Consider the following 25,043-nt stretch of genomic DNA (forward strand, 5'->3'; position numbering starts at 1 on the left):
GCAGAGGGTCCCTGGTTCGTGCCCGGGTATGGGCGAGGGGACAGTCTAAGGTTTTACTGTTACATTTGCTTTATCTTGGCCAGGTCGCAGTTGCAAATGAGAACTTGTTCTCAACTAGCCTACCTGGTTAAATAAAGGGGAAATAAAAAAATAAAAAATAAACTCCAATACCAGTGAGCTTTACACCACTCCAGCCGACGCTTGGCATTGCACTTGGTGATCTTAGACTTGTGTGCTGCTGTTTGGCCATGGAAACACATTTCATGAAGCTCCTGATGAACAATCCCACGTGTGCCACCCTATGTGATTCCCGATCACAGCCAGTTGTGATACAGCCTGGGATCGAACCCAGGTCTGTATTGATGCCTCTAGCACTGTGATGCAGTGCCTAAGATCGCTGTGTCGCTCGGGAGGCAGTACGGACAAATGTTATGCGCTACATTCTTTAGCGCTCGCCGGTCCCGTTCTGTGAGCTTGTGTGGCCTGCCACTTCGCGGCTGAGTCGTTGTTGCTCCTTGGCGTTTCCACTTCACAATAACAGCCCTTACAGTTGTACGGAGCAGCTCTAGCAAGGCAGAAATTTGACTAACTGACCTATTAGAAAGGTGGCATCCTATGACGGTGCCATGTTGAAAGTCACTGAACTCTTCCGTAAGGCCATTCTAATGCCAATGTTTGTCTATGGAGATTGCATGGCTGTGTGCTCGATGTTATACACATGTCTGCAAAGGGTGAGATTGAAATAGCCAAATCCACTAATTTGAGAGAAAGTGTGTCAACATACTTTTGTATATATTGTGTAAGTTTCTACAAGTCTGGTGAGCCTATTAACAGTAGGGGCTGTAACTCTGAGCTAGATGCTGGATGCTGGATGTGACATCCAGTATAGAATCAGGGCTCAGATTTGCATCCAGCATCTGGCTCAGAGTTACATCCAGCATCCTGCACAGAGTTGCATCCTGCACAGAGTTATCTCCAGCATCCGGCTCAGAGTTACATCCAGCATCCGGCTCAGAGTTACATCCAGCATCCAGTATCTGCCTCAGTGTTACATGCAGCTTCCGGCATCCGACTCAGAGTTACATCCAGCATCCGGCTCAGAGTTACATCCAGCATCCGGCTCATAGTTACATCCGGCATCTGGCTTAGAGTTACATCCAGCATCCACCACAGCATTACATCCGGCATCCGGCTCATAGTTACATCCGGCATCTGGCTTAGAGTTACATCCAGCATCCACCGCAACCTTACATCCAGCATCCGGCTCATAGTTACATCCAGCATCCGGCTTAGAGTTACATCCAGCATCCGGCTCAGAGTTACATCCAGCATCCGGCTCAAAGTTACATCCAGCATCGGGCTCAGAGTTACATCCAGCATCCGGCTCAGAGTTACATCCAGCATCGGGCTCAGAGTTACATCCAGCATCCGGCTCATAGTTACATCCGGCATCCGGCTCATAGTTACATCCGCCATCTGGCTTAGAGTTACATCCAGCATCCACCGCAGCATTACATCCAGAACCCGGCTCATAGTTACATCCGGCATCTGGCTTAGAGTTACATCCAGCATCCGGCTCAGAGTTACATCCAGCATCCACCACAGCATTACATCCAGCATCCGGCTCATAGTTACATCCGGCATAGAGTTACAGTTTCTGAACTAAGTGGAATTGTGAGTGTAGAGCTCCCTAGGTGAGCCATCCTTACCTTTACTTGACGAGAACTCAGGCTTAGAGATTCAGTTCACTTCGTGGATCTCCTTTCTTGCCAAAGAGTGACCAGGATTCAGTGAGATTCCACAATTCAGTTAGGTAGCAATGCCCTAGCCGTTCATGTGTTACTACTGCCACCTAGTGGTGCTTTAGATTAGTCCCTTTATGCGTAGTAAACTGTGTAGTAAACGATGCCTTTACAGTTTATATTGTAAATGGTGTCAAGTAATGTCATTGTATAATTTCTGTATATTATTCCTGATATTATTCCTGGCACTCTGCACTCTGCTTCCTCCTATATAGGTCAACCACACAGAAGCACTATCACCTTTCCACATCCACAGTTATGGATCAGTGGTACAGTAGCCTTCCTACTGATCAACCCATAACCCTATACAAAGCCCTATACATATTGTCCTGTTATTTACTGTCTGTTCTTTCAGGAAACTACAACCCTACAAGTCTTGCCATCATTGCGTTCTGACCGATGCCCAGAGGCGAACACACCCAAACCAAACCAGAAACCTACGAAAAATACAGTCTTTAGCCTTCCATTACAAATAACATTTGTAAACTGACCAGAATTTCCTTCTAACTATACAACACAAAAGTAAGATGCACAATGCTTACGATTTAAAGTCTGCAAATGACCTCCCTAAACATGAGTATTTCTTGACTGTCAGGTCATCATTGCAGCTGGCAATATCACCTAGATAGAAAGAATAAAGAAAAGGAAAAGTTAGGAGCAATTACATAGAAGAATCACATAGGACCGAAGGCCAAGGAGGGAGAAAGACAAAGAGAAACAGACTCAAAGAGAGATGGAGAGACAGACAGAAACAGACAAAGAGACAGACAGCCAGAGAGCGAAACAGAGAGAGAGAGAGAGAGAGAGAGAGAGAGAGAGAGAGAGAGAGAGAGAGAGAGAGAGAGAGAACATTGATAGGTTTAGGCTACTACATGATACTCCAATTTTCCCTACGAGGTGACATTGACACCTTCAATACCGCCTTGCACAATCTTGTCTGCATCTATCTTATCTAGGGTGTAATCATTAGTCCAACAATTTTAAATTAGAGTTTCTATTGGGCAAATTCAGGTATGTTTATCCCCATTTGTTCTATTTACTAGCTTTTAAGAAATGTTTTTCCACAGAATCGGCAATGAATACACCCCTGATCACATCAAACACAGTTCAGTGTACGTACATACTCCAACCAGAAGCCATGGATTACAGGCAACATTCGCACTTTAAAGGGTGGAGCTGCCGCTTTCAAGGTGCGGGACTCTAACCCGGAAGCTTATAAGAAATCCTGCTATGCCCTCCGACGAACCATCAAACAGGCAAAACGTCAATACAGGGCTGAGATTGAATCGTACTACACCGGCTCCGACGCTCGTCTAATGTGGCGGGGCTTGCAAACTTATATAGACTACAAAGGGAAGCACATCCGCGAGCTGCCCAGTGACACAAGCTCAGCGTTCAACACCATAGTACCCTCAAAGATCATCACTAAGCTAAGGATCCTGGGACCAAACATCCCCCTCTGCAACTGGATCCTGGACTTCCTGACGGGCCGCCCTCAGGTGGTGAGGGTAGGTAGCAACACATCTGCCACGCTGATCCTCAACACTGGAGCCCCCCAGGGGTGCGTGCTCAGTCCCCTCCTGTACTCCCTGTTCACCAATGACTGCATGGCCAGGCACGACTCCATCATTAAGTTTACAGATGACACAACAGTGGTAGGCCTGATCACCGACAATGACATCCTACCCATGCTAGATTATGGAGACGTAATTTATAGATCGGCAGGTAAGGGTGCTCTCGAGGAGATAGATGTTCTTTACCATTTGGCCACCAGATTTGCTACCAATGCTCATTATAGGACACATCATTGCACTCTGTACTCCTCTGTAAACTGGTCATCTCTGTATACCCATCGCAAGACCCACTTGTTGATGCTTATTTATAAAACCCTCTTAGGCATCACTCCCCCCTATCTGAGATACCTACTGAAGTCCTCATCCTCCACATACAACACCTGTTCTGCCAGTCCCATTCTGTTAAAGGTCCCCAAAGCACACACATCCCTGGGTCCCTCCTCTTTTCAGTTCGCTGCAGCTAGAGACTGGAACGAGCTGTTGTCTCTACCTTCTTGCCCTTTGCACTGTTGTCTGTGCCCAATAATGTTTGCACCATGGTTTGTGCTGCTACCATGTTGTTGTCATGTGTGTTGCTACCATGCTGTGTTGTCATGTGCTGCTGCCATGCTATATTGTTGTCTTTGGTCTCTCTTTATGCAATGGTGTAGTGTCTCTTTTGTCGTGATGTGTGTTTGGTCCTTTTGCCTTTTGGTAGGTCGTCATTGTAAATAATAATTTGTTCTTAACTGACTTTCCTAGTTAAATAAAGGTTTTAAAAAATACAGTCATGTAAAATAAAGTTCATATAAGGAAATCAGTCAATTGAAATAAATGAATTAGACCCTAATCTATGGATTTTACATGACTGGGAATTCAGATATGCTTCTGTTGGTCACAGATACCTTAAAAAAGGTAGAGGAGTGGATCAGAAAACCAGTCAGTATCTAGTGCGACCACCATTTGCCTAATGCAGCGCCTAGAGTTGATCCGTCGCCTAGAGTTGATCAGGCTGATGATTGTGGCCTGTGAAATGTTGTCTCATTCCACTTCAATGGCTGTCTGAAGTTGCTCGATATTGGCGGGAACTGGAGCATGCTGTCGTACACGTCGATCCAGAGCATCCCAAAAATGCTCAATGTATGACATTTCTGGTCTGGTGAATACGCAGGCCATGGAAGAACTGGGACATTTCCAGCTTCCAGGAATTGTGTATAGATCCTTGCAACATGGGGTATTGCATTATCATGCTGAAACTTGAGGTGATGGAGGTGTATGAATGGCATGACAATGGGCCTCAGGATCTCATCACGGTATCTCTGTGCATTCAAATTACCATTGATAAAATGTTATTGTGTTCATTGTCCGTAGCTTATGCCTGCCCATACCATAACCCCAACGCCACCATGGGGCACTCTGTTCACAAAGTTGGCATCCGCAAACTGTGAGGCCGGTTGAACATACAGCCAAATTATCTTAAATTAAGTTGGGGGCGGCATATGGTAGAGAAATTAACATTAAATTATCTGGCAACAGCGCTAGTCTGGCAACAGCGCTACCATCTGTAGCATTGTGTTGTGTGACAAAGCTGCACATTATAGAGTGGCCTTTTATTGTCCCCAGCACAAGGTTCACCTGTGTAATGTTCATACTGTTTAATCAGCTTCTTGATATGCCACACGTCAGGTGGATGGAATAAGCTTTTGGTGCATATCGTACATTTCTGGGATCTTTTATTTCATATCACGAAACATGGGATCAACACTTTAGGTGTTGAGTTTATATTTTTGTGTGTTCACTGTACATGCCATTCCACGTTTATTTTGGGTTATAATCATGTTATAATGCTCATCTAATGCTGAATATATGTTCAGTCATACCATTGTTATCAATCAACTGCATTACACTTTAAATAATTCGAATTCCGATGCCAATCTGGTTGACGACACTAGCTAGCTAAATTGGCTAGCTAACCAAACCATTATGATGGTTATCTAGCATACTAGCTAGCCCGACTACTACATCAGCAATAACAGCCGAGTGTAAATCTTAACAAATGCCTTAAACAGAAGTCCAAAACTACATATACGCCTGTTTAAATATATATATATATATTATGAAATGCACAGGCAAATGCAAATCGCTGTGGAATCCGTCTAGCTAGCTGATTACACTTATGTTCCTTGTTATGTCTGTGCAGTGGTTTTCCCAGACCAAGACGTCCTTGCATTCACAAAAGTACAGTTGCGCGCGCGCTCTTTGCAAACCCGAAAAAAGTCCCAGCACAACAGAACATTTACATCTGGTGCAGAGATCACCATATTTTAGCACGGGGGAAAGTAACATAATTAGCTTATCGATAGGTTTGATGCGTTTATTTTGTTATGCCTTTGACCTACTGCTACATTAGAAAATGGCGGAGTCGGATGGTGGGGATTTCGCCTCGAATCGTCCGCAGAACAGGTGAGGATGACACTCGTGGTGAAATCAATATGGGAAAAACTGTATGTAGACCAAAAGGCAGCCAGAGATAAATGGGCATGTGATAGGCCTACATGACACCCAGGGGAACATACCGGGTAAGGAATTAAAAAATTTATAAATGTGAAACATTGGGCGAGAGGACATTCGGGTGGATTTTCAAGAAATTCCCGAGGATACTGGCCTTTTTTGTTTTTGCATGAATTGTCATATCTTTGCAGATTGATTCATTTATTGTACATTGTATCCATGGTAGGCTACATCCTAGGCTAAATATTGCCGGTGATAAGGTATGAGTAAGAAAGAATGTTAGGCTACCTGTTTGGAATTCTGTCGTAACATTGTTACGTTCATAGTTACAGACACCGCTCCAGGATAAAGGGATTTAAAGGGGGCAGTTGAAATCGGCGAAGGGCTATTTTTTGGGGGGGGTTCTTGTATTGGAATTATATTGAATTCTGCTTACAATACGTTACACCACAATAAACAAAGTTCAAATGCAGAGACTCCGAGATCATTGAGTGATTTTAAAGTGACAGGTTGGCGCAAAACCTGTAACCTTATATCCACTCCGCGTATCAGCATAAAATATTGGCCTTCTAGCAGTCGTAAAGACGAATATTCAGCAGGAGGCAGGTAGAGGTGCAAATTCGTGTTGGGTTTATTGACACAGCGCTGGTGTTTCAAAGGTGACGGTGATATTTACAAATATATAAAAATGTCAGCATGCAAAATAAAAAGCCTCTCATCAGGCAAAACTTGCCTTAACCAGTAAAGCACCGGTTTGGATACAGCCTACGCTTGAGGTACCCAAAAGTGAACTATTCTTGGCGCGCAGGCCAGGTATATCTATGCACGCTAAAGTGCGCGCACTCACACCATTAAACATGACGGATAAAACGGACACATGCTCCCCAAACAAAGACAATTAAGAAATTGACAGTTAACTGGTACAAGCAATTACATAAATCACAAGTGTTGCGCAATTTGTGTGCTCTCCAAACAACTTTTCCACTTGGAGAATGGTATTAGGCTATATTTAATGAATTACACACATTTCTGTAACCACACATTCTAAATTAATGGGGGACTATGTTGTGATTAACAGTAACTTCACTGATGAATATATATTTAATGGGGCATTGATAAACATTGACAAACAATGAAATCAAACGTTCAGCTGTCCACAAACCTTTTGGCGATGTGGGGGCACAAACTTCTCCGCATTGACTTTTTTTTATGCAGGTAAGGGAGAATTCTCTCCAGAACGATACACCAGAACTGGGGTTGTCTCCAGACTTCCATGTCACACCCAGGAACATTTTGCGGTGTGGTCACTTTCTCTCCAAGCCCGGGGAAAGGGTCAGAGCACACCCTCTCCTCTCCAGGTTGTGGAGAGAGCTCGGTCATAATCAGTGTCAGTCAATGTCCGGATGAAAACCTCATACACCCCATCACAGGGCACACACTCCTGCAGAGCGCCCCCCCCATAGGAACAGCAGAGGAGCAGGAGGGAGACAGACAGGCCTCCAACACTGCATCATCAACAGGGCCTGACTGGTAACCTTGACCCCGCCCTTGTAAATCAAATATTACAGTTATTACGTTATTCACTTAGCGTTTCACAAAGATGAGAAGTGTTTTCCCACTTTCTATAAAAACCCAAAGGATTCACACCTAACTGCCCCCGTGGCTTTCCATAGACCCCCTACACACTCCGCGGTGTACTCTGCCCATTGTGCTGACGCAGCGGAGATACCAATTTTTTTATGCACCAACCTGTCACTCAATCATCTGAACGTTTTAGCTATTTTTATATAGGGACATACAACTAAAACTTTAGCCCCCTCTTTAGCCCCCTCATGCATCTGGATAAGCAAATTTCCTCTAGCAGGTGCAGCACCGCAACACATTGCAAAATCCCTATTTCTTCAGCATGAAATGAAAAATGTTATGGCCTACTGAATTGAATCCGTCACTTATTGATGATAATGTAGCCTATAGCTAGTTTTTAGTTTGACTTTAAAAACAAAACAAAATTAAAGTAGAAATATATAACTTTTCAGTTGTGTTTTGTCAACCAAACCCAATCAAGAATTTGTCTCAAAACAGCCAAGCAGTCATAATTATTTGATTTCATTAGTTTTAATTGATAAGCTTGAAACATGAAACTGACTAGCCTTCTGCCAGTTACCAGAGGCACAGTCAGTCATACTGTAAGTCACCACAATAATTGACAGTTATAATTTCCCCCCAGGTATCATAGATAGGCAGCCTATAGTACTATTATCCATTGAGACGGTCATATCCTCACTCAATATCTAGTGAGATTAAATTGTCCTGAAAGTGGTGAACAATTCAAGATATTCTCTAGTGTTTAAGGGATATATATATATATCACCCATTAACACAGGCTTTGTTCTCTGAATACAAAAGAAGGCATTTCTTCAAAGGAAGCAGCTGAATAATTAAAAAGAAAAGGGAGTTGAGATGAGGGTGATGATGCAGCTGCTGGGAAAACGGATGGACAAAGTGCAGGAGAGCAAGAGCTCAGCACTGTCACTGATGTTACAACAGGATCAGTCAACTCTGACAAGTATCCTAGAAGCTTAATTGGCAGAAGATACGTGGAAATACTTTTTAAAATACCCTATTCTGATAAACTGATAGTGATAGGCCTTTTCTCTTCCAGTATGGCTAACCAGAATAGCACCCTGCGTTGCACGTTCTCAGCCCCAAGCCATAGCGCCACTCTCCTGCAGGGCTTGTCGGTCCTGCGAGTCCAGGGGCAGCTCCTGGATGTGGTGCTGGCCATCAATGAGGAGCGCTTCCAGGTTCACAAGGCAGTGCTGGCCTCCTGCAGTGACTACTTCAGGTGAGACTGACGCTGTGTCTCCAAAATGGCTTCTGCTACTCGTCGCCTTTCCTTTCATCTGCACTGATTTGAGAAAACTGGACACTGGATGTATTCTCTGACTATAGTGATACACTGACTGGTAAAAGAGAGACCCAGGTAAAGAGACGTACAAATCAAATCATGATACAGATGTAGAGGTGAGGGGAAGAGTGTGATTGTGTTGGTGAATTTGGCTTTGGTGTGAAATGATGATACATCAAGAGCTGAGTCAGATGAGAGGCGTAGTGGAGAGAAAGGAAGAGGAATTGGTACAATATGTGGGACTGATAGGGAGTGATATAATAACATTACAGGTGTACAATGTGCAATGTGAATATATTTAAATGAATAATCTGATGTTGCATGGCAAGTAGGGGAGTGGTTCCGGGTCTAATTTACCTCAGATTAATATGTTGTTTAGAATTGGGGGAAATCAATAAAACAAGTTTAACATAAAGACAGTTATTTAAATGGCTTTCTCACTTACCTTGCAGAGCCATGTTCACCGGAGGCATGAGGGAGTCAAACAAGGATACCATTGAGCTGAAAGGCTTGTCCGCCCGCGGCCTGAAACATATAATTGACTTTGCTTACAGCGCAGACGTCACACTTGACCTGGACTGCATTCAGGACGTACTGGGAGCAGCTGTCTTTCTCCAGATGGTCCCAGTCGTGGAGCTCTGCGAGGAGTTCCTCAAGTCAGCCATGAGCGTAGAGACCTGCCTGAACATTGGCCAGATGGCCACCACCTTCAACCTGTCCTCCCTCAAGGAGTATGTGGACACCTTTACCTTCCGCCACTTCCTGCAGATCGCTGAGGAGGAGGACTTCCTACACATTCCCATGGAGCGCCTGGTCTTCTTCCTGCAGAGCAACAAGCTGAAGAACTGCAGCGAGATCGACCTGTTCCATGCTGCCATCCGCTGGCTGCAGCACGACGAGGCCCGCCGGGCCGGAGCCGACAAAGTGCTCTGCCACGTACGATTCCCCCTCATGCGCTCCTCGGAGCTGGTGGACAGTGTGCAGACGGTGGACATCATGGTAGAGGACGTGCTGTGCAGGCAGTACCTCCTGGAGGCATTCAACTTCCAGATCCTCCCCTTTCGTCAGCACGAGATGCAGTCCCCTCGGACCGTGATCCGCTCCGAAGTAGTTTCACTCATTACCTTTGGTGGGACACCCTACACTGACAATGATCGCACTGTGAGCAGTAAGGTGTTCTATCTTCCAGACATTGCCGCGCGTCAGTTCAAGGAACTAACGGAGGCGGAGACAGGTTCCAGCCACGCCTGTGTATCGGTGCTGGACAACTTTGTTTACGTAGTAGGCGGGCAGCACCTGCAGTACCGCAGCGGCGAAGGGGCGGTAAACGTCTGCTTCCGCTATGACCCGCACCTGAGCCAATGGCTGCGCATCCAGCCGATGCAGGAGGTGCGCATTCAGTTCCAGCTCAACGTTCTTCAAGGACAACTCTACGCCACTGGGGGGCGCAACCGATCTGGAAGTCTGTCGTCCGTAGAGTGCTACTGTCCCAAGAAAAATGAGTGGACCTACGTGGAACCACTGAAACGCAGAATCTGGGGCCATGCAGGAACTCCCTGTGGTGACAAGCTCTACATCTCAGGGGGTTACGGTGTCTCGGTGGACGATAAGAAAGCCCTGCACTGTTATGATCCCACATCTGACCAATGGGACTTCAAATCGCCCATGAACGAGCCCAGAGTGCTTCATGCTATGATCAGCGCCAAAGACCGTGTTTACTGCCTGGGCGGTCGCATGGACCACGTGGACCGCTGCTTTGACGTCCTGGTGGTTGAGTATTATATTCCAGAGAATGACCAGTGGACCACTGTTAGCCCCATGCGAGCAGGGCAATCTGAGGCAGGCTGCTGCTTGTTGGACAAAAAGATCTATATTGTTGGAGGGTACAATTGGCATCTAAACAATGTCACAAGCATCGTGCAAGTGTACAACACAGAGGCTGATGAGTGGGAGAGGGACTTGCACTTCCCTGAGTCTTTTGCAGGAATTGCGTGTACGCCGATCATACTTCCACAAACCACCACGCAACGGTAATCCCTCCGCCCAAAGTGTCTGTGACAATTTGATTCCATGGACGATTCCTCACAAAACTGAAAACAAAAAAAATACCATGATTTGGGGGATTTTCAGTCAATTTAATCCACAGAAGGGTCCTTTGGAAGAAGGATAGATGACATACAGTGCCTTCAGAAAGTATTCACACCCCTTGACTTTTTCCACAACTTGTTGTGTTACAGCCTGAATTTAAAATTGATTACATTTGGATTTTGTGTCACTGGCCTACACACAATACCCTATAATGTTAAAGTGGAATTATGTTTTTTGAAATTTTTACAAATGAACAAAAACCTGAAATGTCTTGAGTCAATAAGTATTCAACCCCTTTGCTATGACAAGCTTAAATAATTTCAGGAGTAAATTTGCTTAACAAGTCACATAAGTTGCATGTACTTATGTGTGCGATAACAGTGTTTATCATGATTTTCGAAATGACTACTTCATCTCTGTACCCCACACATACAATTATCCATAAGGTTCTTCAGTCGAGCAGTGGATTTCAAACAGAGATTCAACCACATATACCAGGGAGGTTTTCCAATGCCTTGCAAAGAAGGGCACCTATTGGTAGATGGATAAAAAAAAGCAGACATTGAATATCCCTTTGAGCATGGTCAAGTTATTAATTACATTTTGGATGGTGTATTAATACACCCAGTCACTACAAAGATACAGGGGTCCTTCGTAACTCAGTTGCTGGAGAGGAAGGAAACCACTCAGGGGTTTCACCATGAGGCCAATGGTGACCTTAAAACAGTTACAGAGTGTAATGGAGAAAACTGAGGATGGATCAACAACATTGTAGTTACTCCATAAAACTAACCTAAATGACAGAGTGAGAAGAAGGAAGTCTGCACAGATTAAAAATATTCCAAAACATAGATCCTGTTTGCAATAATGCACTAAAGTAAAACTGCCCTAAACAATTGGCAAATAAATTAACTTTATGTCTTGAATACAAGACAATATTGAATGTTCCTGAGTGGGCTAGTTACAGTTTTGACTTAAATTGACTTGAAAATATATGGCAAGACTTGAAAATAGCTGTCTAACAATGGTCAACAAACAACTTGACAGCTAGAAGAAGAAAAATAATCATGTTCAAATGTTTTACAATCCAGGTGTGCAAAGCTCTTAGAGACTTACCCAGAAAGACTCACAGCTGTAATCACTACCAAAGGTGATTCTAACATGTATTGACTCAGGGATGTGAATACTTAAGTATATTTGATATTTCATTTTCAATAAATGTGCATAAAAAATCCCAAAATATGTTTTCAATTTGTCATTATGGGTTATTGTGTGTAGATGGGTGAGTTTTTTTTATTTCATAAATTTTTAAATTCAGGCAGTAACACAACAAAATGTGGAATAAGTCAAGGGGTATGAATAGTTTCTGAAGGTACTGTATTTGACATTTGTATCTTAACGCACAATTGAGAAATAATGAATTGAAGTTGGAGTATTTGTGACATTTTCGCCTTGACTATGCCTCCTTTAAGACTCCATAATGTTTAATCTGTTAAGATCTGTTAAGATGTTGCTATAATATAGGCTAAAGTGTATTACTACAGCTTCCATCCTATGGTTGAGGTCCATGTGCGGCATTATAATGAACTGTGTTTGAAATTATGTGAAGGCCAGAGCCAGTGTAAATGTATTAGTGGCCTTTTAATGGAAAATAAGTGATAGCTCTAAGGACAGACTTGCTTTTAAATAGATCATTATTGACATTTCAATGTAGTTTGGGGTGTTTAAAAAAATACTTAAAGCAATACCCACAATCAAAAACCTATTAACAGATTTGCAGGATAACATTTCTACATTTGTGCCCTGCATCAAGGAAGCATGTTTCTATTAATTGGTTGGGTAAATACATTGAAATAGTCAATTTGCAGGGTTTAACTTAAAACAAAACGAAAATTACAACAGATTTGATGATTGATTAGACTGCATGGGAACCGTAAGCATTGTTCACATTGAAGTTACTCAAATTCAATTTTATTGCATATAGCGGATTAGAATCTGTTCTTTTTCCTGCAGTCTGAACAGCCAAAAAGCACATGGAATTTGATATTTCAAGACACATTTCAAACCACCTTTGTAGTTCCTTTGAAGTCAGATACAAATCTTATTCCTGGCCATGCGTCTTGTCTGAACCGTCAAATCTGATTTGCCCTCGTGTGGTTTTTAGACAGTTATTTGGCATATATTGTTGCTTGCTAGCTACTCTGTTGACAGTTTAACAATAACATGTGGTATCTAACTAGCTTGTTAATTGTTTACAAACAAATTAGTGAATGTGCTAGAAATCTAAACAGATACCTAGCTAGCTAGTTGACTGCTGTGGCTAGCCAAAAAGGACTTGTTTTGAAACTACTTGTCTTAACCTTTGAGGCTTAAAAAGTGTTCTTACACTATGATGTTGAACATTCAAATCAACTGGGAAACGTCCATGGGAGGCATTGTTGTCACCTTAGCTTGCTACATAACTTCTGATGCTTTGATCTGATACCATTTCTGTCTAGCCGTCTATGCATACAATTTGATGCATACGTTTGATAAATCCAAAGTGTCCACCACATAGAATGCACTGCAACTGCTTCTGCAACGCAATGCTGCAAGGCAAACGCAGCGTTCCATTGGAAAGGAATGTACAGTACTGATCAAATGTTTGGACACACCTACTCATTCAAGGGTTTTTCTTTATTTTTACTATTTTCTACATTGTGGAATAATAGTGAAGACATCAAAACTAGGAAAAAACACATATGGAATCGTGTAGTAACCAAAAAAGTGTTAAACAAATCAAAATATATTTTAGATTTTAGATTCTACAAAGTAGCCACCCTTTACCTTGACAGCTTTGCACACTCTTGGTACTCCCTCAACCAGCTTTACATGGAAAGCTTTACATGGAAAGCCAACTGTCTTTAAGGAGTTCCTACATATGCTGAACACTTGTTGGCTGCTTTTGCTTCACTCTGCGGTCCAACTCATCCCAAACCATCTCAATTGGGTTGAGGTCGGGTGATTGGGGAGGCCAGGTCATCTAATGCAGCACTCATTCACTCTCCTTCTTGGTCAAATAGCCCTTACACAGCCTGGAGGTGTGTTGGGTCAATGTCCTGTTGAAAAACAAATGATAGTCAGACTAAGCGTAAACCAGATGGGATGGTGTATCGCTGCAGAATGCTGTGGTAGCCATGCTACTTAAGTGTTCCTTGAATTGTGTTCCTTGAATTCTAAATAAGTCACCGAGAGTGTCACTAGCAAAGCTCCTCCATGTCTCACAAAGACACAGTGGTTGGAACCATCAGACCAAAGGACAGATTTCCACTGGTCTAATGTCCATTGCTTGTGTTTCTTGGCCCAAGCAAGTCTCTTCTTGTTATTGGTGTCCTTTAGCACTGGTTTCTTTGCAGCAATTCAAGCATGAAGGCCTGATTCACGCAGTCTCCTCCAAACAGTTGATGTTGAGATGTGTCTGTTACTTAAACTTCGGGGAATATTTATTTGGGCTACAATTTCTGAGGCTGGTAACTGTAATGAACGTATCCTCTGCAGCCGAGGTAACTCTGGGTCTTCCTTTTCTGTGGCGATCCTCATGAGTGCCAGTTTCATCATAGCGCTTGATGGTTTTTGCAACTGCACTTGAATAAACTTGAAAAGTTCTTGAAATGTTCCGTATTGACTCACCTTCATGTCTTAAAGTAACGATGGACTGTCATTTCTCTTTGCTTATTTGAGCTGTTCTTGCCATAATATGGACTTGGTCTTTTACCAAATACGGCTATCTTCTATATATCACTCCTACCTTGTCACAACACAACTGATTGGCTCAAACACATTAAAAAGGAAAGAAAATCCACAAATTAACTTTTAATAAGGCACACTTGTTAATTGAAATTCATTCCAGGTGACTACCTCATGAAGCTGGTTGAGAGAATGTCAAGATTGTGCAAAGTTGTCATCAAGGCAAAGGGTGGCTACTTTGAAAAATCACACATATTTTGATTTGTTGAACACTTATTTGGTAACTACATGATTCCATATGTGTTATTTCATAGTTTGTATGTCTTCACTGTTATTCTACAATGTAGAAAATAGTAAAAAAAAATATATAATAAAAAAATAACTGGAATGAGTAGGTGTCTCCAAACTTTTGACTGGTACTGTACTTCTTGTGTACCAAAATGCAATGACACTGTCGGTGTGATCGAGGCATGAGGAAGCACGAGCACCACCACCAATCAGCCTATACCACTGACAATGGCTGGAGTCAATGGAGCAGGTGTGGATATAGTCCAAGCTATCTTATGAAACACGTATTCCAAACTCTATCTTATGGCAGCTCATTCGTTTTTGAAGTCCTGTGTGAGTGCATGAGAACATCCGTGGTTAGTGCTCCTTATGTAGGAATTCTGTAGGCTTCTTGCATTTTCTCGAAAATGTTATACTGTGTATAATTAATACTGTAGATCAGAATGAAGTGATTTTGTCTTGTCCAACTCTTGCAGTGTTTGGTTGTGATGAACAAGTGGGGGTGGGAGGGTTCTGGTCAAGTGGCCAGATTCGAAGGCCAAGTTACATTGGTGTCACCCACTTCTCCTAGCTCCTACACAAAAGGACTCATATGGTGTGAGAAATAGGGTGATGCCTTCACTTATCTTCCTGCCAGAACTGTGAAGCCCAAAGAGCTAAAGGCAAGGGGCTGAAATTCATGTAAGGGGGACCTCCTGATGGAAAGAACAAGCACAGCACACAAGCAGTGAGGATATGTGATTATTGTCCTGTGTATTTCTCCCTTTAGTATAGTGCATATGGTAAAACGTTAGTTTAATGTGGAGTAGCCTATTTGTGAGACTTTCAGTATTGTATGCACAACTGATTGTTAATGTATTTTACTCCTTGTAGACTATGTTGACAGTGGTGAGACAAGCTTATAATGCAACATTTTATTTGGAAGCACAACGTGGCCCTCGTTGAAATATGTTTTGGTTTTGAAAATGTCACCTGTTTGCCTCACCTGTTCTGATGTTTTGTATGTCCAACTCAAAAGCACATAGTTAGCTTTTAAGTGCTTTATAAGTGGAGTCCACTGTTATCAAAGGCGAATGTAGACTTCTTCTGCCATTAAAATCCTTGGGTGGGCCACCTACGTGTTTTTTCCGGGACTCCTAAGTAAAAAAATAATTATAAAAAAAAACGGGGTAAAAAAAGCATTTTATCTATTTTTTTAAACATTTATTTTCAGAATGGAAAAAAGCTTTCAGTCTAAACTCAAACGATTAAAACCAGATAAGTTATGTAGAAAGATAATGGACCTATATATTTTTCAATAATATCATATTTGAAAACTAACAAACACCAAAATAAAACCTAGACAGTCAGGGATAATTGGAAATTCTAAAAACATGTAATCTATCCGTATTGATTTTGTTAATATGTTTGTGCAAAAGAACACAGCATTATCCATGGCAAAATGCATAGAATTGCAGGAAATTTGCATTAAAACTGCTAAATTGTCACTCCCTCCTTGGCAGAATATGTAGAATCGCAGAGATACATTTAACTGTGGAGAAATTGGTTTAAAAATGCCTCTACACCACCTAAGCCCCTTTTTAAAAACAACCCTGCATATCCTTAAAGCTGAGATCCGCGATAGGCGAAGCAGCCGGCCCCTAGATGCATTTGTTATTGTTTTTGAGGAAATGAGCGTTCAGCAATAAAAATCAATGATGTCCAACGGGGGGGAATCCGTGTCTGTTGTTTGAAGTAATGTCTGTTGTAATATCGCAAACAGATGTGTTCAATTTCACCGCTATGGATTCCAGCTTTAATTAAAGGTGTTACATGAACTGAAAACAGCATTCAGGTGTTGTAAATGAATGTATCATTTTTCAAAGAACAACAAAAATCTTTGTGGGATGGCAGTTTAATGTAAATTGAAGACAAGTGAAACCTTATTCCCAATCGTAGAAAATTCTACTTGACCCGTCAGTGAAACTGTGAAATACAAGACCGTACCAGAATGTGTTTAATCTTATGAGCTCTTCCTCTTTCTTATACAGTACTGTAATACAGATGTGATATGTAGATTGTACACATTTGTTTTGTGTAATCAGCATACTAATCCTTTTGTCATTTGTGTGTTTTTTACAGAAAATTCTATTGAATAAGATGTTGATGCCCTTGCTCCAGAGATTCATGCTTTAAATGTGTGTCAGAGGACAACATGCACTTATGAGATTATTCATAATTAATGTATGGTTTATATGAGGTGCTATTTTTGCCTTTCTATACTTGACCATACCCTGTATTTAGCTAAATACTGTGCTTTTAAACTCCAACATCACTGTAAATGTCACAAAGACATGAATCCCAATATTTCCTGTCAGTCAATTATAGGCCTGCTGTATCTGGACAACTAATCAATTTGGTATAGGGCATTTCAGTTTATCTCTGTTCATCATGACCCTGATACAATTCCAAGGATTTGATTGATCCACTACTGGTATTTCAACTTTGGTAGAGCAATATCTTTATTTGTACCCCAAAAAATGTATGATTAGTAAATATTTGAAAAAGTAGCATGCACATATCTGCCATGTGTCCTTCATACTTTCTGTAATCTACTTCAAAGGATACTGTGGCAAATTTGTAATCTTATTGTGTGTCTGTGAATTTGCCATCCATGGTTTTGACAGAACATGTGTGGGGTCCCCCTCTGGTGATACCTTGTTCACTCAGTTCATTTTGTAGTTTGGATATTGAGTGGCTTTTAATAAAACTTCAAGAAATAGATTGTTTTCCAGTTTTTTAAAATGTTGTCAACCTAACCATTCCTATAAATCGTCATATGATGCAAAGCATCATCATCATCGTCGTCACAGTTTTTGCCTACTGAAAGTGCTCTATCTTCTTGAAAATTTGACTGCTGACATGACATGTTTTGTTTTTTTGGATTGTACTAATGAACAATATACTCAAATATAGTTTTAAGTGAACTATCCCTTTAAACATAATTGTCCTTTGACATATTTTAGTGCGTTCCCACGCGTAGTTCTGAGCTATAGTTCGAATCAGAGTTCGATTATTTGTTCAATTGTATATTCTTAATTTGGTCCAGGTAGTTTCACATTACCTATCCTGGTATAGCCTTGTCTCCCCACAATTTACACCCATAAATGCGCTGCTACCCACATAATGTTCAACAGATATCAAGTTATGGTACTGTTTGCATGTCATCAAATGCTTGTCAAACAATAAATACTGCACGCCTCTGGTTATTTTCTGGTATTTGGTCCGGACTGCGTTCTCATCTGCAGTGAACCGCACCAAGGTACGAACGGAATCTGACTGAGACCAACCACGGTACGCTCGAGTGCGGATAGTGTTCACACCAGTCAAAACGAACCGAACCGCTCCAAACTAATTTGCTGTGAAAGCCCACATAGCCCAACATACAAATCAAATACACACGGTAAGTCCTGATTTAATGATGTGATAATACTCATCATTAGATTTCCAGAAAATAGAAAGTGGCATGTAGTATGCGATATGTTATGTAGCTAGCTAGACATTTACATTTGTATTTTTAATTTCATAGCATCATTTACAGTACGCGCGTAATGACGACAAACCATCGTATCCAAGCGTTGTGCGTAATGTCCCATTGAGAAGAACAGCAAAAGATGGCGAGCTCAAACAATCCACGTAAATTTAGCGAGAAAATCGCTTTACATAATCAGAAACAAGCGGAGGAGACTGCGGCTTTCGAAGAAGTGATGAAAGACCTAAACATCACTAGAGCTGCACGGGTAAGTGCCTTGTTTTGTTGATTAATTACTGTATGCAGCTTGGCTAGTTAGCCAGTAACGTTAGCACGTTTTTATGACAAGTTGTTTTTAGCCAGCTGGCAGTGGCTAGCAAAAGTAGCCGATTGACTGCATTCGCAGTTAAATAGCTGTATTCTGATAACCATTATATATTGGGGCGTTATTTTGCAAACGTTTTAACCTAGCTAGCCAGCTAGTGTAGTGAACTGTCTTTGTTGACGTTTGCTAGGTATGGTGAGCAGCCAGGTAGGCTAGCTAACTATGCTCTATAGTTAGCAAGCACCTGCTCATACATAGTCAAATTGCCATGCATCATAAACATCAAAAGGTTCAGAGTATCAAGCTAGATATCGATACTATCTAGCTAGCTAGCTCGTTACCATCTACAATTTGCAATGAATACTGAACATGCTTAGCTAGCACAGTTCGACTGACTCAGTCAAACTGGTGTGTATTTGACACTGACAGAACACCGCAGTAGCTAGGAGGATACATCTCGCTAACTCTAATGTTGACAACGCAATGGAGTTACATCCACCATAGCTAGATCACCACAAGCCATTTTGACTTAATTCCCCAGTCAATTGTTTCCCCATGCTTGTCAGGCAATGGGTTTGCATGTTTGCAAAGTACCAACTCTGCTTTGACAGTAGCTATAAAAAAAATATCGCCTAGTCGGACCATTATTACTGTTCCAGCTGGCTGGTAGGCGTTATTGTAGGTAGGGAATGTTAAGTGTAGCACAGATAATTTTCTACCAACCGTTAACTGGGATACTACCTCAATTCCCGACTTGGAAGACGTGTCTTCTAAACTTCCATGTCTCGTTGCAGGGGGTTCGTTTGAATTTAGAAAATGCTAAGACATATACACATTAACAGGGAAATATTTTTTTCTATATTTTCAATATGCTGGCCTATGGCTTAAACCCTACTGCCAAACCATCCAATGATGGTATTTATACATAAATTATCTGGGTTGCTGAAAGTACTGATCTTTATAATACACTAAACAAAAAATATAAATGCAACAAACAACAATTTTAAAAGATTTTACTGAGTTACAGAACATATGAGGAAATTGGTCAATTGAAATAAATTCATTAGGCACTAATCTATGGATTTTGCATGACTGGGAATACAGATGTCTGTGACCTACAGATGCATATCTTAAAAAACAAAACCAGTCAGTATCTGGTGTGACCACCATTTGCCTCATGCAGCATGACACATCTCCTTTGCATAGAGTTGATCAGGCTGTTAATTGTAGAATGTTGTCCCACTCTTCAAGTTGCTGGATATTGGCGGGAACTGGAACACTCTGTCGTACACGTTGATCCAGACCATCCCAGACATTCTCAATGGGTGACATGTCTGGTGACTATGCAGGCCATGGAAGAACTGGGACTTTTTCAGCTTCCAGGAACTGTGTACAGATTCTGGTGACATGGGGCCATGTATTATCATGCTGAAAAGTGCAATCGCCTCAACAATGTGCCTCAGGATTTCGTCACGGGCTCTGTGTGCATTCGAATTGCCATCGATAAAATGTAATTATGTTCATTGTCCGTAGCTTATGTCTGCCCATACTGTGGGGCACATGTTCAGCTTCCCTGAGACGGTTTTTGACAGGTTGTGCAAACCCAAAGTTTCATCAGCTGTCCGGGTGGCTGGTCTGATGATCCCGCTGGTGAAGAAGCCAGATGTGCAGGTCCTGGGCTGGTGTGGTAACACATTGTCTGCGGTTGTGATGCCGGTTGGATGCAACCTGTAAAGTGTTGGTCCCGTGAATTTCTACACAAACTGTCAAACAGTCTCAGGAAAGCTCATCTGTGTGCTCGTCGTCCTCACCAGGGTCTTGACCTGATTGCAGTTCGGCGTCGAACCCAACTTCAGTGGGCAAATGTTCTAATTGGATGGCCACTGGCACACTGGAGAAGAGGGCTCATCATGGTTTGAACTATACCGGGTAGATGGCAGACAGCGTGTATGGCGTTGTGTGGGCAAGCAGTTTGCTAATGTCAATGTTGTGAACAGAGTGCCCCATGGTGGCAGTTGGGTTATGGTTTGGGCAGGCATAAGCTACGGACAATGAACAAACATGCATTTTAACGATGGCAATTTGAATGCACAGAGAGACCGGGATGAGATCCTGAGGCCCATTGTCGTGCCATCACCTCCTGTTTCAGCAGGATAAGGCACGGCCCCATGATCTGTACACAATTCCTGGAAGCTGAGAATGTCCTAGTCCTTCCATGGCCAGCAAACTCACCAGACATGTGGCCTCCCGAGTGGCGCAGAAGTCTACAGACTACAGACCCGGGTTCAATCCCAGGCTGTATCACAACCAACTGTGATCAGGAGTCCCATAGGGCGGCGCACAATTGGCCCAGTGTCGCCCGGTTAGGGGAGGGTTTGGTCGGGCGGGCTTTACAAGTAGGCCATCATTGTGAGTAAGAATTTGTTCTTAACCGTATTGCCTAGTTATATAAAGGTTGAAACATTGAGCATGTTTGGGATGCTGTGGATCGACGTGTACGAGAGGGTGTTCCAGTTCCCGTCAGTATCTAGAAATTTAGCACAGCCATTGAAGAGGAGTGGGACAACATTCCACAGGCCACAATCAACAGCCTGATCAACTCTATGTGAAGGAGATGTGTTGTACTGCTTGAGGCAAATGGTGATCACACCAGATACTGACCGGTTTTCTGATATACACCCATATCTTTTTATAAAGGTATGTGATATGTGACCAACAGATTCTGTATTCCCAGTCATGTGAAATCCATAGATAGGGTTTAATTAATTTCAATTGACCAATTTCCTTATGAATTGTAACTCAGTAAAATCTTTGAAATTGTTGCATACTAAGTTTAAGATTTTTGTTCAGTATGCGTGAGATATAAACTCAGCAAAAAACGAACGTCCTTTTTTCCAGGACACTGTCTTTCAAAGATAATTCGTAACAGTCCAAATAACTTCACAGATCTTCATTGTAAAGGGTTTTAACACTGTTTTCCATGCTTGTTCAATGAACCATAAACGATTAATAAACATGCACCTTTGGAACAGTCATTACGACACTAACAGCTTACAGAGGTAAGCAATTAAGGTTACAATGATGAAAACTTAGGACAGTAAAGAGGCCTTTCTACTGACTCTGAAAAACACCAAAAGAAAGATGCCCAGGGTCCCTGCTCATCTGTGTAAACGTGCCTTAGGCATGCTGCAAGGGGGAGGCATGAGGACTGCAGATGTGGCCAGGGCAATAAATTGCAATGTCTGTACTGTGAGACGCCGACAGAACGGACAACTGATCGTCCTCACGGTGTTAGACCACGTGTAACAACACCTGCACAGGATCGGTACAGCCGAACATCACACCTGCGGGACAGGTACAGGATGGCAACAACAACTGCTCGAGTTACATCAGGAACGCATAATGCCTCCATTAGTGCTCAGACTGTCCGCAATAGACTTAGAGGCTGGACTGAGGGCTTGTAGTCCTGGAGTAATGCAGGTCCTCACCAGTCATCACTGGCAAAAATGTCGCCTATGGGCACAAACCCACAATCGCTGGACTAGACAGGACTGGCAAAAAGTGCTCTTCACTGACGAGTCGCGGTTTTGTCTCACCAGGGGTGATGGTCGGATTTGCGCTTATCATCAAAGGAATGAGCGTTACACTGAGGCCTGTACCCCGGAGCGGGATGGATTTGGAGGTGGACTGTCCGTCATGGTCTGGGGCGGTGTGCCACAGCTTCATCGGACTGAGCTTGTTGTCATTGCAGGCAATCTCAACGCTGGGCGTTACAGGGGAGACTCATCCTGACATGACCCTCCAGCATGACAATGCCACCAGCCATACTGCTCATTCTGTGTGTGATTTCCTGCAAGACAGGAATGTCAGTGTTCTGCCATGGTCAGCGAAGAGCCCGGATCTCAATCACCTTGAGCACGTCAGGGACCTGTTGGATTGGAGGGTGAGGGCTTGGTCCATTCCCCCCAGAAATGTCTGGGAACTTGCAGGTGCCTTGGTGGAAGAGTGGGGTAACATCTCACAGCAAGAACTGGCAAATCTGGTGCAAACCATTAGGAGGAGATGCACTGCAGTACTTAATGCAGCTGGTGGCCACACCAGATTCTGACCAGATTCTGACTGTTACTTTTGATTTTGAGCCCCCCCCATTTGTCAGGGACACATTATTCCATTACTGTTAGTCACATCTTGTTATGTTCATACAAATATTTACACGTTAAGTTTGCTGAAAATAAAAGCAGTTGATTGTGAGAGGACGATTCTTTTTTTGCTGTGTGTGTGTGTGTGTGTGTGTGTATGTATATATATATATATATATATATGTATGTATATTACACAACACAACACACACAGACTGAGTGTACACAAAAGTAACAACACCTTCTTAATATTGAGGTGTCGAAAGCTGGACCATTTTTGATTTTATTTATTAGGATTCCCATTAGCAGACGCCAATGGTGAAAGCTAGTCTTACTGGAATCCGACATATAACAAAAAGTAATTACTGACAAAAGACTTTAAAATTTACATACAGTACATTTAAAAACATGTAGTGTGCATGTGTGTGCATTTATCAGTTACACATACAGTCATGGCCAAAAGTTTTGAGAATGACACATTAATTTTCACAGTCTACTGCCTCAGTTTGTATGATGGCAAGTAGTATTTGCATATACTCCAGAATGTTTCGAAGAGTGCAATTAATTGCAATTCATCTGATCAAAGTCCCCCTTTGCCATGCAAATTAACTGAATCCCCAAAAAAACATTTCCACTGCATTTCAGCCCTGCCACAAAAGGACCAGCTGACATCATGTCAGTGATTCTCTCGTTAACACAGGTGTGAGTGTTGACGAGAACAAGGCTGGAGATCACTCTGTCATGCTGATTGAATTCGAATAACAGACTGGAAGCTTCAAAAGGAGGGTGGTGCTTGGAATCATTGTTCTTCCTCTGTCAAACATGGTTATCTGCAAGAAAACACGTGCTGTCATCATTGCTTTGCACAAAAAGGGCTTCACAGGCAAGGATATTGCTGCCAGTAAGATTTCACCTAAATCAACCATTTATTGGATCATCAAGAACTTCATGGAGAGCGGTTCAATTGTAGTGAAGAAGGCTTCAGGGCTCCCAAGAAAGTCCAGCAAGCGCCAGGACCATCTCCTAAAGTTGATTCAGCTGCGGGATCAGGGCACCACCAGTTCAGAGCTTGCTCAGGAATGGCAGCAGGCAGGTGTTAATGCATCTGCACGCACAGTGAGGCAAATACTTTTGGAGGATGGCCTGGTGTCGAAGGGCAGCAAAGAAGCCATTTCTCTCCAGGAAAAACAGACTGATATTCTGCAAAAGGTACAGGGATTGGACTGCTGAGGACTGGGGTAAAATAATTTTCTCTGATGAATCCTCTTTCCAATTGCTTGTCCGGGGAAGACAATGTGAGCGCTACCATCAGTCCTGTGTCATGCCAACAGTAAAGCATCCTGAGACCATTCGTGTGTGGGGATGCTTCTCAGCCAAGGGAGTGGGCTCACTGACAATTTTGCCTAAGAACACAGCCATGAATAAAGAATGGTATCAACACATCCTCCGAGATCAACTTCTCCCAACCATCCAGGAACAGTTTTGTGATGAACAATGCCTTTTCCAGCATGATGGAGCACCTTGCCATAAGGAAAAAGTGGATAACTAAGTGGCTCGGGGAACAAAACATCGATATTCTGGGTCTATGGCCAAGAAACTCCCCAGGCCTTAATCCCATTGAGAATTTGTGGTCAATCCTCAAGAGACCGGTGGACAAACAAAAACCCACAAAATCTGACAAACTCCAAGCATTGATTATGGAAGAATGGGCTGCCATCATTTAGGATGTGGCCCAGAAGTTAATTGACAGCATGCCAGGGCGGATTGCAGAGGTCTTGAAAAAGAAGGGTCAACACTGCAAATATTGACTCTTTGCATCAACTTCATGTAATTGTCAATAAAAGCCTTTGACACTTATGAAATGCTTGTAATTATACTTCAGTATTCAATAGTAAAATCTGACAAAAATATCTGAAGACACTGAAGCAGCGAACTTTGGAAATTAATATTTGTGTCATTTTCAAAACTTTTGGCCACAACTGTTCATGTCAGTACATGCACTCAAGGCTTAAAAATCATTATTTAACTGGTCTCCTCCCCTTATTCTATACGGATTGAAGTGGATTTAACAAGTGACATAAATAACAGATTTACATTTAAGTCATTTAGCAGACGCTCTTATCCAGAGCGACTTACAAATTGGTGAATTCACCTTCTGACATCAGTGGAACAGCCACTTTACAATAGTGCAT

General features: G+C 42.4%; 2 protein-coding genes across 4 annotated transcripts in view; both read left to right on the forward strand.

Moving 5' to 3' along the window:
• The first annotated feature begins 5,570 nt into the window (after window positions 1-5,570).
• LOC135512653 (kelch-like protein 26) lies at window positions 5,571-13,739 on the forward strand. Its single transcript, XM_064934895.1, has 3 exons — window positions 5,571-5,818; window positions 8,529-8,711; window positions 9,227-13,739. Exons 1-3 carry the CDS (start codon window positions 5,769-5,771, stop codon window positions 10,806-10,808), a joined length of 1,815 nt encoding a protein of 604 aa, XP_064790967.1. The 5' UTR covers window positions 5,571-5,768; the 3' UTR covers window positions 10,809-13,739.
• A 4,771-nt stretch (window positions 13,740-18,510) lies between these two features.
• The window catches only part of LOC135512654 (CREB-regulated transcription coactivator 1-like), a 34,619-nt gene continuing 28,086 nt past the window's right edge, over window positions 18,511-25,043 (forward strand). For all 3 annotated transcript variants that reach the window (XM_064934896.1, XM_064934897.1, XM_064934898.1), the window contains exon 1: window positions 18,511-18,655. In XM_064934896.1, the coding sequence (XP_064790968.1) occupies window positions 18,530-18,655 (126 nt within the window). In that variant the 5' untranslated portion in view covers window positions 18,511-18,529. The remainder of the gene's footprint in view (window positions 18,656-25,043) is intronic.

The sequence above is a fragment of the Oncorhynchus masou genome, chromosome 24 (assembly GCF_036934945.1).
Source record: "Oncorhynchus masou masou isolate Uvic2021 chromosome 24, UVic_Omas_1.1, whole genome shotgun sequence".
NCBI lineage: Eukaryota > Metazoa > Chordata > Actinopteri > Salmoniformes > Salmonidae > Oncorhynchus > Oncorhynchus masou.

Excerpts from the sequence above, each read along its gene's own strand:
- LOC135512653 (XM_064934895.1), top strand. The coding sequence starts at position 5,769 with ATGGCGGAGTCGGATGGTGGGGATTTCGCCTCGAATCGTCCGCAGAAC. Across the intron at positions 5,819-8,528 it reads TCGAATCGTCCGCAGAACAG|TATGGCTAACCAGAATAGCA; the intron begins GTGAGGATGACA and ends TTTCTCTTCCAG. Across the intron at positions 8,712-9,226 it reads TCCTGCAGTGACTACTTCAG|AGCCATGTTCACCGGAGGCA; the intron begins GTGAGACTGACG and ends CTTACCTTGCAG.